Here is a 14613-nt window from a genome sequence, read left to right on the forward strand (position 1 = left end):
GAAAAGTATGCTTACACATTCACATAGAAGGCTATGACAATATAAATTTACATTTGCCTTGCAACAGTGGCATCTTTCCATGAAATACCTCACTTTAAATCATGCTTGTCATCAGATCTGTATTGTACCTCTACACACTATGCAAATCTTTTGCTTTATTTTTCATTCCCTCAAGGCAACTTTGTCCTTTTGTATAACTGCTATGCTTAAGAATATAAAAAACCTAAATAGTAATAATAAAAAAACAACTTTTTTTTCCCCTTCTTGCTGATCTTCTTTCCTTGTTTTGCTTGCAAAGCTTCCACTATCATAAAAGCTAAGAAAAATATTTCCTCAAGCTAAATTGCTTCTCCTGTGTCTCAGTCCTGGCTGATGGCCGTCCCGTATAATCACAGCTCTGAGGCCCCTCCATGAGGTGCATGAGGGCCCGTGGGCGAGCTTAGCTTAGGTCACCCAATAATAATAAGCATCCCTTGCATAATGGCTGCCAAGGCAAATAAATGAATTATCACACTGAGTCTTTCGTATAAAGCCTCCTGCCATCAGTCTGCTAGTATGCACTCTCCCTCCCTCTTTCTCTCCATTCTGCCTTTACTCTTTGCTACTTGTCAGCAGAGACAATGAGGACGTAAAGGCGATAAAGCTTTGGGAAAAATAATATAACTCCCCAGGCCCACCAACCGGATTTCCTTTTCTCTCCCTTCCACACACATGCATACATTTTACACTCTTGCTGTAGTGATGTAAGTATAGCTGACATATGGGCCAAAGGTCAATCTGAAGTTCACAGCTTCCTGACCTTCCTGGCCCTCTTTCTTGGAAAAATCACTTCAGTCTCCCGAGCTCTCGTTTTTTCTCTCTCTCCCTTTTACACAAGCACCCTCCATACACACACACACACACACACGCGCAGCCACCCCCTCACAAAAGGAGGAGACAAACAGCCTGGCTAAGGATTTACATGATCCATTTCTTCTGGTTTTAGTCAATGAAGCCTAGTCACACATATTTTACATTGTACTGAGCCAGCAATTGGGAATAACAGACTAAAAGAAACGCAGACGCCAGAAGAGGGCTTACTTACTCATCAGTGCATGTGCGTGTGTGCATGTTGAGTGTGTGTATGTGTGTTAGGTGTCTTAAAAGCCAGTTCACCTCCACCCCCACCAAAATGGATGAGTATTTACATTAGCATTAGATTTAGACAGCAAGGCTCAGCCACTTATTCCCTATTAGCTATCCTGACCTTAACCCATTAGGGTCTAAAAGCTCCCGCTTGTCTCCATTGCTGCCAGGTGACTCTGACCAGACCTCCCCATGTCCCTAAACCATATTCTTCATCATCTCACAATTGGACAGAGATCATAAATCGCCAAGATCAAGATGGTTGAAATGCTAACATGCTCACAGGATAATGTTTTTTTCTTTTTCCAAATGCTGTGCAAGGCAAGGGATTCTGCGCAAATGCTAACACGCTCTTGGGCAGTGTTAATCATTTTCCAGTTTTCCTAACATGCAAAGATGCTTTGGGTGAAAATCAAGGCAAGGCCTAATTGACAGGATCTGTGAGAGACGTCAAGAAAAACAAAAATAAAAGGAATGGAAATCTGGGGCTTCAGCTAATTGCTTGGTACCATCAAAGAGGTTTGTACTACACTGATGTTGTTATATTTAACTAAAACCGAAAGAGAAGGGAAAATAATTTTGGCGCCGGGAGGGGCTGCATTTTTTATTTTTATTTTTGCCAAGTTTGGTTTTCTTTGCTCTCTTCATGATGCATGCTTGCAAAAAAATATCCAATAATGATAGTTAGACAGAAGGAATGCTAAAAATGCATGGCAAGGAAAACTACAGTAACCGATTGGTTTGAGAGACAAAGACAGTAAGAAACTATAAGTGGTGAGAACAAAAGAACATCAGACAGAATGGAGAGAGAATGATAGGGAAGAATCTAGACAAGCAGAGTCGGGTTCAAATCACTAATTACACATTCCTGAGCCTGTGAAGGGAGTATTGTTTTCCAGTTAGCCCCTACCCTGTCACATGGTTTCACTTAGCGCAAAACAAAAGGTACAGGGAACAAAACACGTCTAATACCGAGAGTCCTGCTAATGAAAGAGAAATGGGAGAAATTATCCCTGGGGTGGATCCTCGTGAGAAATCGGGTGGTGATTACAGGACAAAGGGAGTTCATTTTGAAACTGTCACAAAATGTCAGACTGCCTGTCTCTTTCCTCTAAGAAGCGCAGTAATTAAATGAGGCTCTCATCATGCAGCAACACTTTGCACATGACATACTTGAATCACACCTTTCAATCTTTATTTAAGATGAGCTGTTGTTGTTTAGTGATTACAGAGTCAGCACACTATTATAGAAGGCCAACCACCTTAGTATGAATACTTACAGTATTACCGGTACTAGGCCGAGACAAAAAAGAATGTGTGTCTGTAAGCGCACATAGATAATTCCTGTAACAATTACTTGCATGCCACATAAACTCAACCAACTGCATTTTCAACAACCTGATTTATTTAGTCTAACACCATAAAGTTAATGCTTCTTTCCAAAGTATAGATGAGTCTAATGCGGCGGGATGATCAGGGAGCAGTAAGATGATAGCGGTGGCATCATAGGGTAGAGTTGCCTGGCTGGTGGTGTTTGCCCAGGCCCCGGCGTGTAAAGGAAGGATATTGTTTTCCCTTGAAAAAGCCTTAGCCGTAGTCCACATACCAGCGTCCACTCAACATACCAATGGACTCTTTGAAGATTACTCAAATGTTTGCCTTTGTTCCCCCACCAACCCCCAACCGCCCAGTCTGCTAGCCTTAACCTAGACTCCTACTTGACTGAAGAGGCGGACGGATCAAGAAAATGTACAAAAAAAAGCATCATCATATGGCCTCTGCTCAGGATACACATCCATTAATCAATAAAATTGTCCATCAGAAAACTAAACAACAGCAAAGCAAGATAACGTTAATCAGCACAAACGTGCACAAAGTTGAGCACACCACACTAACTCCACAAATATGGAAGACATGTTGTGGTGATAATTATGGGCAGCTAAGCAGCCCCTATTACTATTCCTCATCTCATTGTTTATTATTCGAATGGTAAAAAAAATGTCCACAGACAAATTGTGTCACTCACCACTGAACATACCCCAAGAAATGAGACATCAAAATGTGTCAAGATATGTAATTACGCTGTGGCTTTGCCCTAGCACTATTAGCATGACATTTTACTATATGTTAGCATAGGCCTACCAACTGTTAGCATTTGAGCTCTTCTTTTTTAAAAGTATCTAACCAGAGGGCAGAGTGGAAAATGCTCATCGATGTGCCTCCACCCGTATCGCTATATACTGTTGCTGTTGTTAGCATTTGAGCTATCTGACAATAAGGGCACAATGTAAAATCCTGCCTTCACACTTTCTCTTCTGAGGTTGCCATCTTGCTATATGTTAGCATACAAGCTATTAACATTTTAGTATTTCAGCTCATCACAAAGTACCTGACCACACTTGCTCTGCCTTGGCGCTTTCTGTAATCAAGTTCCTACTCTACTGTATAATTGTATAACACATGTTAAAATATTAGCATGGTTATGCTAAAATGGCATTAATTATGACTACAAATAGCATAAAAGAAAAGGGAAAATGTAAAAACCTTATATGAGAGCTTTCTCCACTTGGGTGGTTATCTTGCTAAAAATTTGGCACAACTGTAAGCATGTTAGAATTTGAGCTATTCCTTTCACACACTAGTAGGCCTACATGACCACAGGGTTCAAACCTTATTGATCTGCCTTTGTGTGTTTTGTACTAGGGAAGCTATTATGCCATATTCTACCATACCAACTGTTAGTAACAGCCTACAGGTAGTCAAAATCCGACTATTGAAAGTTTATTATTATTATTATTATTATTTTAAGCCATTGTTTAAAAGTTCCACAAGCAAGCCAACACACAATATTCCCTTCATAAATGCGGGTTTCTGACATGCAACAGTTAGCAGGCCCATTCAAAATTTCTTCTGGAAATTTTCTAGTTTAAAAATGTACCTCAATCAAGCAATCCTGAAAAAAATGAGTAATTGCAGCATTTTTTGCACCAAATCCTATTAAGCATGGGTGAGAACGACGCTAAACTAAAAGCTCTTATCTTTTTTACTGCTTAATTTAAAAAAAAATCCACCACTGAATCATAATTAATTGTGAATGTGATTATTCCGAAATGTGCAGAAAACCAACGAATCGACACCCCCCAGCATCCTCCCCGTCATCCGACCCACATTAATCCCGAACAAGTAAGTGGGCTTTCTATCAGGTCTATTTCAAAGCATTAGGGATTACCTCACAGAACCTAAGCTGCTTGAACTCACTGGAGGTCAGGAGCATTGTGCTGCTGTTGGAAGCATCGGGGGCTGCAGTGGGTAAAGGTGGATGAACCACAGGACAAGCCGGTTCCTCTTCCCCCTCCTTCCACTGGGCCACCAACACCATTTCTCAAGCCTTCTAGCTCTCTTTTCATTCCTGCCTCTCTCTTCCACCATATAATCGAATATCTCCCACTACTTATCTATTCACTGAGCACCTAATGGTTAAAATCAATTAGAGCTGGAATGCTGAAATGCCGAATACTGGGCCACATGCTGATAATGACAGAGAGCGTGTGTGAGAGCGAGAAAGAGACTTGGGACCAGTCCAAGGGAGGCACAATTACCTCCAAATCGATTGATTATTGATTTGGTAGGGGCGTTGAGGAGTATTTCAGCTCAACTTTGTCCACATCAAGATTTTATGGTTTCACAAGAGGAGAAAAGCGTGAGAGAGTGAGGATCTAAATATCTATGTTGTAAAATAGGATGCCTACTTTAACATCACTAATAAACATATATTTAACTACAATAAGGAGTTTGGACTCCTCTCTGATAATCATATTATTTTGTGAAACACAAAACCGCCCAACCAGCTTTCAGAAATTTAGGAATGTGACAACACAAAGCTTGACATTTTCGGGAAAACACATGCTGCCTGAGGAATTCTAGGGCTGTACTAGAAAGCGCAACTGAAAGATTGGTGAAGCAATAAATTGGGTTCAACCTTGGTACACTATCTAGGGTAACTGGGACACTTCAATTTCGCTGAAAATCCAAAGTACAATAAATTCTCACCAGGAACTACTTATAACAATTGTAATCGCTAGTCAATTTGCTGACCGGTTGTGTTATTACTTTAGCTAATGCTAAATGCTAACTTGGTTGACAGTTCAACATCGCTAAACAAGGCAATGCATTCAACATTATCCAACCTTTTTTGCTCGGTCCCGGCAGCTATTGGAAGCTGTGCCGTTTACCTCGCGCTAGTGCAGCATTGTAACATGAGAAATAAGCTGCCAGAAAGCTTAACTTGCATTGAGTCTGACCGGCAACCACAGCATTAAACTAAATAGGACTACATTTTCCATGATTCTTAGATACGGAAACTGGAAGCTCTGCTAACCATCTGGTTGAAACCTGGAAAGAAGAAACTCTTATTAATATCGAGGAGGATTATTGAGGGATAAAAGCTGTCCACTCAAGCACACAAAGCCGCAGTGTACACACACATACACACAAGCACCTGCATTTACGCTTTAATTAGCCATCACCCGTCACCCTCCCCCACTTCACCCAAAGCTCTCATAGATATCCATTGTAATGGCGACAGGTGAAAGGCGAGGAGATGAGGAGGTGAAAAATGAGGGGACAGAAGGTGAGGCAGGTCGGCCGACGGGGGCCGCATCATGACAGGTCGCGATGCTCAATCGCGTTTAGAGAAGAATAACAACTATTTGAGTTAATGGCAGACAAGGATGCGCCGATCAAGCAGACAGCGGCTCAAGTGGGAAGACTTCACAATGGAGACCACGAAACTTAACTGTAGATATAATACGCCTCCATGAATATATGCAACGATATATGTACGAGCATATGCGAGGGACTGTCATAAACGGTGTCATGCATTTGAAATAGATATGACTCTTTACTATTCCTGAGGACTAACACAATGGATTTTTATGCAAATCAACGGAAGTCAATCTCCTGTCTCTTACCCCATCACACTGGTCTAAATGACAGTCTGATCATTTGAGCTGCATATATATAGAGAGATATTTGGTTTTCAAATGAGAGTGGGAAGGGTTGACCCTCACTAATAGCCAAGGCACAGCGCTTGACTTAATAGCACAAATGCATAAACCAAGCTATCTGCATTCTAAACAGATGGGCTGAGTCCAATATGTATGCAAGAAAGGCAAAAATATCAATAAAATAGGAAGACTTGATGATAATGAAAAAAGGGGTGACTCTTAAGATGCTTCACCAAATGTATTCTCTTGTTTAATTGGCACCTGTTGCTTGCCAGGGGAATTATGGGTAATGAGAAGGCACACTATGTCAAAGTGAGGAAAAAGGGAAATGAATGTGAGACGCAAACGTATATGGAGACATCTATATATCGGAGCGGGATGTCTTCTGCTCTCTCTTTCCATTTGGCCCATAAAAATGTTGAGCTTTTCATATAAAGCAGAGTTCAAAGAAGGACACAGGGGACAGAAAGACGAGTGGGAAAATAAAGAAATATGGAAATGCACAGTTGATCCCGGATGTCCATTTCTGCTTGAATAATGATGGAAAACTGGACAGACAGACAGACAGGCAGACAGTGGGACGGACGGGGGAGGGGTAATGGCGACGGAGGACAGTTGAAGATTTATTCAGACAGCCATCTGAGAAACAGGTGCTATGGCCTATGAGACAGTGTGTCTGTGTGTTGTATATGTGTGTGTGTGTGTGGTCCCTGACCATGCAACATTGACCATGAACATTCTCCACTCCTAATGACCCAAGGGCACAGCCCTGATCACAACCTCAAAGCCCAGCGGACACACACACACACACTGGCTACAAACTGACCCCCCTACTTAGCCCTGCTACACTTGTGAATGGCACTGACAGATTTACCCCCGTCTCCTGTGCGTATTAAAGGCCACTGTTTGTTATTACAAATCATAAACGAAACCATACATCATCATATTCAATGCTAAGCTAAACACAAGCTCTGGCCAGCGACAGACATGCTACGCTATGACAGTGTTTAATGTTCAGCTAACCACACAGGCTACTGGCACAACATGTGCACAAAGACTTGCACACAACAGCTGTGCTAATACTGTATTTAATCATAGGTGTAATTTATAATAACTAATACAACTTTCTAAGAAATGTAAGAAATAAAACGGTTTTAACCAGGGGTATGAATTTGGCAAAATTTCCTTGCACAACAATTGGAAAAAGTGATAAATAATAAAACATATTTAATGGGATTAATGCCCAGAATTATTGTGCCTGGATGAGCCTCAGTATGTACTTTATGTAGCTCAATTTCCCAAAACTGGTGTCACATTCTGATTTATAAAGTATAAAGTATTAAGCCCATCAAACAACACTATGTTTGTTCTATGAAATTAACTCAAGGCCCAATTGATCGACAATTAATTACATATATTATGTGTATTCGTACCTTTATTTATCTAGTATATTTATTTATTTATTTATTTATTTTTCTGAGAGAGAAAAACAACACAAATTTACATGCATATATTAAATGCGTAAGCAAAATTACGAAAATTTGTCACATGGTAAAATGTGTACTTTCATTTCAATATTATTATGTAATTATTGCTGGCATCGGCCGAAACCATTGTCACAATTTAGTAAATTTCATTTTATCAATCCGTTTGGTCCGTCCACACATATGGGTGTATTTTTTATTTGTTTATTATTGACCAATCAAAAGTGGTAAAGATGCAAATGGTTGAACAAATATGCTGTTTTTCAGGTCTCCTAAAAAGTTGACTACTTTGGCGCTTTTGCAAAGGTGTACGATCGATCGGTTAGAATCAGTATTGGGGCTGATTCACTTAATTTTGGGGGATGGGTGATTGGCCAAGCCCCTAAAATAAAAACAATTTTGTGAGATGACTATTATCCATTTTTAATTGAGAGAAGTATCTTTTGTGCAGTTAAAACAACCTGATTGTATTTTTTCACAGATATTGTTCAATGTTTTATAATAAAAATTTGTAACATTGAAGGTGTAGGGTGTTGGTTATGAAAAAATCTGTATCAGTCGGTCAGGCTTTTTAAAGCAAAGTGATCGGCCAGAAAATTGTGATTGGTGCACACGGATGCCAGTGATAACAAATGTTACAAAGTTATACTGGATATAGAAACCTAATTTTAACTGGTCTGTGGCATGTTGAGTGGATTTGTTGTGCCGAGGAACAAGGAAGCAGTCATAAATGAAAACAAACGAGTTTTGCATAAAAGAAGGTTCCTTAGACGGCAAGAAGAATTTTCCAAAGCAAATCTTTTTCGCCACCGCCATTTTTACAACATCCTCGCGTTAGTTTCTGCAACACTTGGCACATATCCGTGACTTTTTTTGTCGCATGAGCACACGAGTGCTTCATGTCACACCAGGAAGTGGAACTGAGCACTTTCGAGGATGTCTCGAGTAATGACAGCCAAAATCGTAGCAAGGTAAGAGAACTTTTCTTTACACAAAAATATCTAATAGTCTGTCAAATTATTATGCTGATGATATAGCGTATAGTACATAGGAAGATGGAAAATACAATTTTTAAGGGGCTATTATGGGGGAGTGTATTATACACGAGAGCATATCATATTTGAAAAATGATACGGTAGTTAGAGCATTTTCTCTCCTAAGCACCAGCTGAGAGGGATTTTTTTTTTTTTTGAATGAGGCCCATGACTTTCGACACTTGCTGGTCCCGGGATGCCCGTTTACTTCATGTCTATGTGCAGCAAATGTCATTTGTCTCTCTTTTTTACAAAGTCTGGAAAATAAGACACTTTCAAATTCCCCTTAGAAGTGCTCCATCCCTGCTACAAAGCGGTCATAAAATCTCCTGAATATGCTTTTTGTTTTGTGTCTTCAAATGGTTTCCCGTGCCATAAAGATTTTCTGTGTTTCCAAAAAAACAGATGGCAAAGTCGTCAACACTCGGATCTTTTATGCGCAGGGGCCAAGCTACCTCCATTCCCATGTGCTTTTCACCTCTGCCAATACATGAAAGAGGAGGTGTTTTTTTTCTGATCAAATAAAATAAATGATTTTTTTCCTCTACTCCAGTTCTACCACTCGTTGCCTTCTCTCCCACTTGCTTGGCTTTACTAGCACATGTACCACATGTCCAAGGGTAAAATATTGGGACTTGTGCCAGAGGCATTAAAAGCCTCATCTGTGGAACACATTTGTTGAGGCCTGTAGGGGTCGGTGGGTGGGTAGATGAAGTATTGCGGTGCTCAGGGTGCACAGAGCGGGCATTGGGCTGGCCCTCACTTGCCATGCTTAAAAGACTGCCTGGCTTGAGTGGAATATCTTGAGGGAGAAAAAGGACAAAAATAGAAGTGCTTTTACAAAAAAGCTCTTCTCGTGGCCAATGTTTGCCCTGCCTGTTTTTTGTTTTTTTTTTCATAAAAAAAAAATCATTCTTTTGTCCCAATCAGATGACAACCATCACAAGTATTAAGTGTGGTGGCACTCTCACAGCATGGCTGACATGGTGGACAGACAATGCTAAATGTTGCCACAAAAATGCATTTGAAAGAGTTACAATGTGTTTTGTCCAACTCAATGAAAATCTAATTAGGACGATTAGCTAATTTTCAGCTAATTTCAGTGTCCTTCTCTTTGCACTAACTCCAACTAAATTCTCATTTCAAGTTTTAATAGTAAATTGTCTAATGCAGCTCGTCTATGGTCTAGGATGCCAACAAATATATTTATGTAAAAACAAATTATATAAAAATACTAATCATTTAATACATTGTGTATGAAAAGTGAATCTAATATTCAACCTAGTTCACATCATATTCAACTCAATAATTGTCAGTGTAGACATTTTTTCCTAAGAATAGCAACAGACATAACCATTTTGATCCTGAGCACAGTAAGTTTGAATCAGTCCCACATTTCCAAAGAAAGTCAATTCCGAGAAGATCATTGTGCTATGCATTCATTATCATCTCAGTGTTTCACAAGGGGGATTATAATTATATTTGTTAAAGGTTAACGATTTAAAGTTTTAAACTTTTAAGTCTTATGTCGTCTGGTTTTGGATTTCAATTTTGGACTGTGGCAAAAAACACAAAGTTATGGAGGTGAAAGGCTTGGAAATTGCCTTAAACTAATTGACGAGAAGACATGCACCAAATTCACTTTATCATATGGTACTGCCAAAACAAATTCACCATGACATACATAAAATTCAGTAAAACAGACCGTTTTTAAATGAATGGGGGCTGGGGCCTGGGGTAACACCCACACTAACACACACACATACAAACCCATTGTCTAAATGGCTTCACTGTAATTATTTATTCATGAAATTTATTAACTTTATTGTTTGTCTTAATCTAATGCCACTCTATGTTGTCACAGTATATCAAGTCAGCATGTGATACACTCATGGCAATGGTGCAATGTAATGCAAACCTTACGAAGGTATTGCTTAGTATCCACCTGCGCTCTCCCCAACACACACAAACACACACACTACTCGGACACCCTCCTCGAACCACCAGTGAAAATGCACGGGCAAACTAAATTATGTGTGCACATTTTTCCAAATGTTAAAAATGTATTTATTTTTTTTTTTGCATTTTTAAATAAATGTAATTTTACCTTAGATCCCTTTTGAACTATTTTATACTACTAATATGACTATGAGCACAAAAACAATGTCTTGAATTATATCAAAATTATTTCCTTATCTGAAAGGTTGAGCTGAAGAATTTGAACCACGTGGCTAATTAACAGCAACAGTGATGCCCGCCGATACCAGGCAGGAAATATGCCCTTATCTGATTGGAATCATTCCGTAACCACTCAGTGACCTTTTTTCATCTTTGTCATTGCATTCTCATGGGAACTTTTTATCCTCAGTTAAAGAAACAAACTCTTTATAAACAAAAACTAAACTAAACTAAACTTGGATTGCATCAAGTTCCCCCTATAGAGTATAGGAAGCAGACCGATTGCGAAGTGATATGATGTGCAAAAACACTGTGATTAGATAAAAGCATTTTTACCTTGTAAAGTCGTATGGCGGCCTCATGCCTCTGATTGGTGGTGTGTAGCCTCAGTTTATCCACGCTGTTGCTGTAGTAGTCACAAGCGTTGCACTTGAGGTGCACGGGGTTGCCAATGGCCACACACTTTAATCTCCACTGGTTGGCCTTGCCTCCCTCCTTGATGTGGGCCACCAGCTGGTGCTTCTGCATGTGCTTGTCCGTCTTGCAGTGCAGCTGAAAGTTGGCCTTGAGCTGCGTGTTGTAGCTGCACAGCTTGCACTGGTAGACATCGCCGACCACGCAGCGCCACTCCTCCTCCGGCAGCGAGCGTTCCGTGTTGACGTGGGCATTAAGAGCCTCCAGGCTGTCGGTGGAGTAGCAGTTGCACACGGCGCACTGGTAGAGGCGCACCGAGGGGTCACTAATAGGCGGCGACAGGGAGGAGAGGGAAGGCTCCACTGAGGACATGCCCCCCATTCCACCTGAGGGCACCAGTGAGAGGTCGTCAGCCATCAGCTGACCACTGGCGAGACGCAATTCCGAAGATAGGTCACTGTTCACTACAAAGACAGTGAAAGGGAAGGTGATATTATCAATAAGATAAATATGAAACTGGGAGAATAGTGTGTAACAACAAAAATATCAAACAGGCATGAAAATTAATTTGAAGAAAGCATTGAGAAAAAGACGAGACGGGAGAATGGAGGCCTCTTTTACACAAAAGGATTTGATAAAATAAAGCCGTGCAGACGACTAGGGTTCCTTGCAAAGTCTCGTCTATAAAAAAGCCCTAATAGGATTGAATCAGGATCAATTACAATCATCCTTTTCAACTTGCTAACTCGCTCATCAGGTAGCTTTAATTACTCCTCTCAGCAGCGGTGGGAAAACGCTTTTAAAGCACGGGATTTTCTCTCATCCACACACACGCGAAGATGTGAAAAGAATGAACTTTTTTTTTCTTTTTTGCCCACCTAGACCTGAAAATGAAAAAAAAAAGCCAACCACAGAAATGTAACAAAACATTTTGTTTGATCCATTCATTGACCCCATTTATGCTATCAAAGCACGCAACGTCTGTTTTTACATAATTTAGCACTGTTTGGAGCACAAAACGACTGACTGAAATAGATTAAGGAAATCTATTATATTAATCACGGGGTGTATATTCCCAATGAGCCTCTTCAGTATTTGAATATAAAACAATTTCGCTCGCACCATCTAAACCAATGTACAGCTACGCTCACTATAGGGAGCTGTGTGCTATCGGTGTAAATCACTGTGAGTACATCTGCTGGCTGGGCTGTGACCTCAACACTGGCGCAGGGAGTGTGTGTAACACTGCAGGGTCATTGTTAAATCTCCCTCACTCCTACGGGAATCCACTTCCTGCTGCGTGCCAGTGTGTGAGTGCGTATGTGTGTTCTCTCTGGGGTGTGGAAAGGTGGGGTAGTGTGTACGGTGGCGAGGATTAAGCTGATTTAAGAAAATTACAAATGAAAGATTAAGAATAATTCTCGTGTGGCGTCTCATAATCATCTTTTTAATCAGTGTGGGGTCAGAGCAAGGAGATATTGACAAAGAGACAATATGAGAGAAGAGATAAGGGAAGGAAAAAGCTGGAGCCAAGGGGGGACAGTAAAAAAAAAAAGAGAAAATGAATGGGAGTGGTAAAAGATGGGTTAAAAAGAATTTAGATACAAATGGAAAGGAACAAAAAAAGATACAGAGATGATAACTGAGACATTAAAAAGAGATAACTAATACTTCCTACAGTTAAACGCCAATGCCAACGAAACTGGGATAAAGACAACAGCAACACACTAAATTTGCAAAGGTAAGAAGAGACACAACATCCTCGATGTTTACCTTCATCTGTTAGATGCAGATAAGCTAACTGTCTGAACTACGGAGCTAAGATAGCTGTCTGAACTGTGAAGCTAAGCTAGCTAGGTTAACGTGATAGTTTAGCTCAACAATAGCTAGTCAAATATGAACTAAACTTGATGTCAGGTATGTTTTTTTTTAATGAAAAGACAATAAAGTGGTAGATTAATATATTACAGTGAGTACAATCTTGAAATTATACCATCAAAAAAGTGATTGCGATTTAAGCATAGACATGATAGAGATTGAGTTGCTTTTTTGGTTGTGAGCGTGTCCACCATAAGTGGCAGGGCACATAAACTAACCCACGTCAACTTGACTGGACTTCATTAAGCGACAACTACAAAGTCCACAAATTGACTGCCAACCATTTACACTCACTAACAGATTCTGAAAACAGATTGGCACCAAAAACAACGTAAGGTTTTTAAATGATGATTATGGTACACGTTAAGTCCCATACACACTGTCGAACACATCAGTATTTATCATCACAGTAACAGTGTAGGATGGTAATTGTAGATAATCATTCAAGTGTTAGTAAAAAAAAAGAAAAGTAAAGAAAAAAAAGGAAAAAAAACATTCTTCTCTAAAGTATATAGAATTTCATGCTCTAAATTGGTTTGATTTTTAGAGATTTTTTAATGGCCTTTTTGTTATTTTTTTAATATTATGTTAGAACTACAAATGTGCCCCATTTGTGTTATGATCAGTGAAAATATATTTTATTATCACTACAATATAAGTTGTGAGCAAGAGTATGTGATACAACTTGTTTGAACCAAGTAATGACTTGACTCGAATTGAAATTAGCAATTTTGTTTCTTTCTTTTCCACACTAACTTGGTCGTCTCCCAACCCATAGGTTGTGGGTTTAATCCCATTAATCCCATTGTAACCACGTCAAAGTATCCTAGAGCAAGGTACTGAACCCCCAGTTGCTCCTGATGCTGCATCATCAAAAGGTGAATCAGTAGTCGAATGTAAAGCGCTTTGAGGGCCTTGCAAGGTGGAAAAGCGCTATATAAATGAAGTGCTATTTAACCAATCACAGATTATGTATGAATAAAACAAAGTTAAACCCCAGTGTTTTATTTGGATTTACACGTCACTTACCAAGACCGGATCCAAGAGCACTTGCTGTCGCAGCATCGAGCTGGAAGGGATTGATCATCATCTGGGTATCTGGGCCACCACCGCCGGGGTTCTCCAGTTTGACACCCGCCAGGCCGATGTTTTGAGCCAGATAATACTGGTAAAGCTCAGCCTCAGCTGGTGCCAGCCCTAAATGAAGGCTGTGCTGGATCTGTTTCATGTTCTGCTGCAGCAGCATCATGTTGTGCATGTGTTTTTCACTCGTCATATGAATTCGCAGGTTTCGGGCCACATTGGTCTCATAGTCACAAACCTGTAGGAAGAAAGCGTTAAATTCTTTATATGTGATTGCATCTATTAAATGAACATGCAACCATGAATGACTACACCATGAGAATTGAAGATGATTTATACCAGGGGTGCTCAATATGTCGACCAATCAATTGCAAAGGTAGTATTGATAGATCGCATAACTTTGCATGACAT

At 40.0% G+C, this 14613-nt stretch overlaps 1 protein-coding gene across 2 annotated transcripts in view; it reads right to left on the bottom strand.

Annotated features, from left to right (window-relative positions):
• zfhx4 (zinc finger homeobox 4) overlaps positions 1 to 14613 on the bottom strand; it is a 93556-nt gene that overhangs the window by 52130 nt on the left and 26813 nt on the right. For both annotated transcript variants that reach the window (XM_077553986.1, XM_077553984.1), the window contains exons 4-5: positions 14149 to 14440; positions 11164 to 11705 (exon numbers count right to left, since the gene is read on the bottom strand). In XM_077553986.1, the coding sequence (XP_077410112.1) occupies positions 11164 to 11705; positions 14149 to 14440 (834 nt within the window). The remainder of the gene's footprint in view (positions 1 to 11163; positions 11706 to 14148; positions 14441 to 14613) is intronic.

This window comes from Vanacampus margaritifer, chromosome 20 (assembly GCF_051991255.1).
Source record: "Vanacampus margaritifer isolate UIUO_Vmar chromosome 20, RoL_Vmar_1.0, whole genome shotgun sequence".
Lineage (NCBI taxonomy): Eukaryota > Metazoa > Chordata > Actinopteri > Syngnathiformes > Syngnathidae > Vanacampus > Vanacampus margaritifer.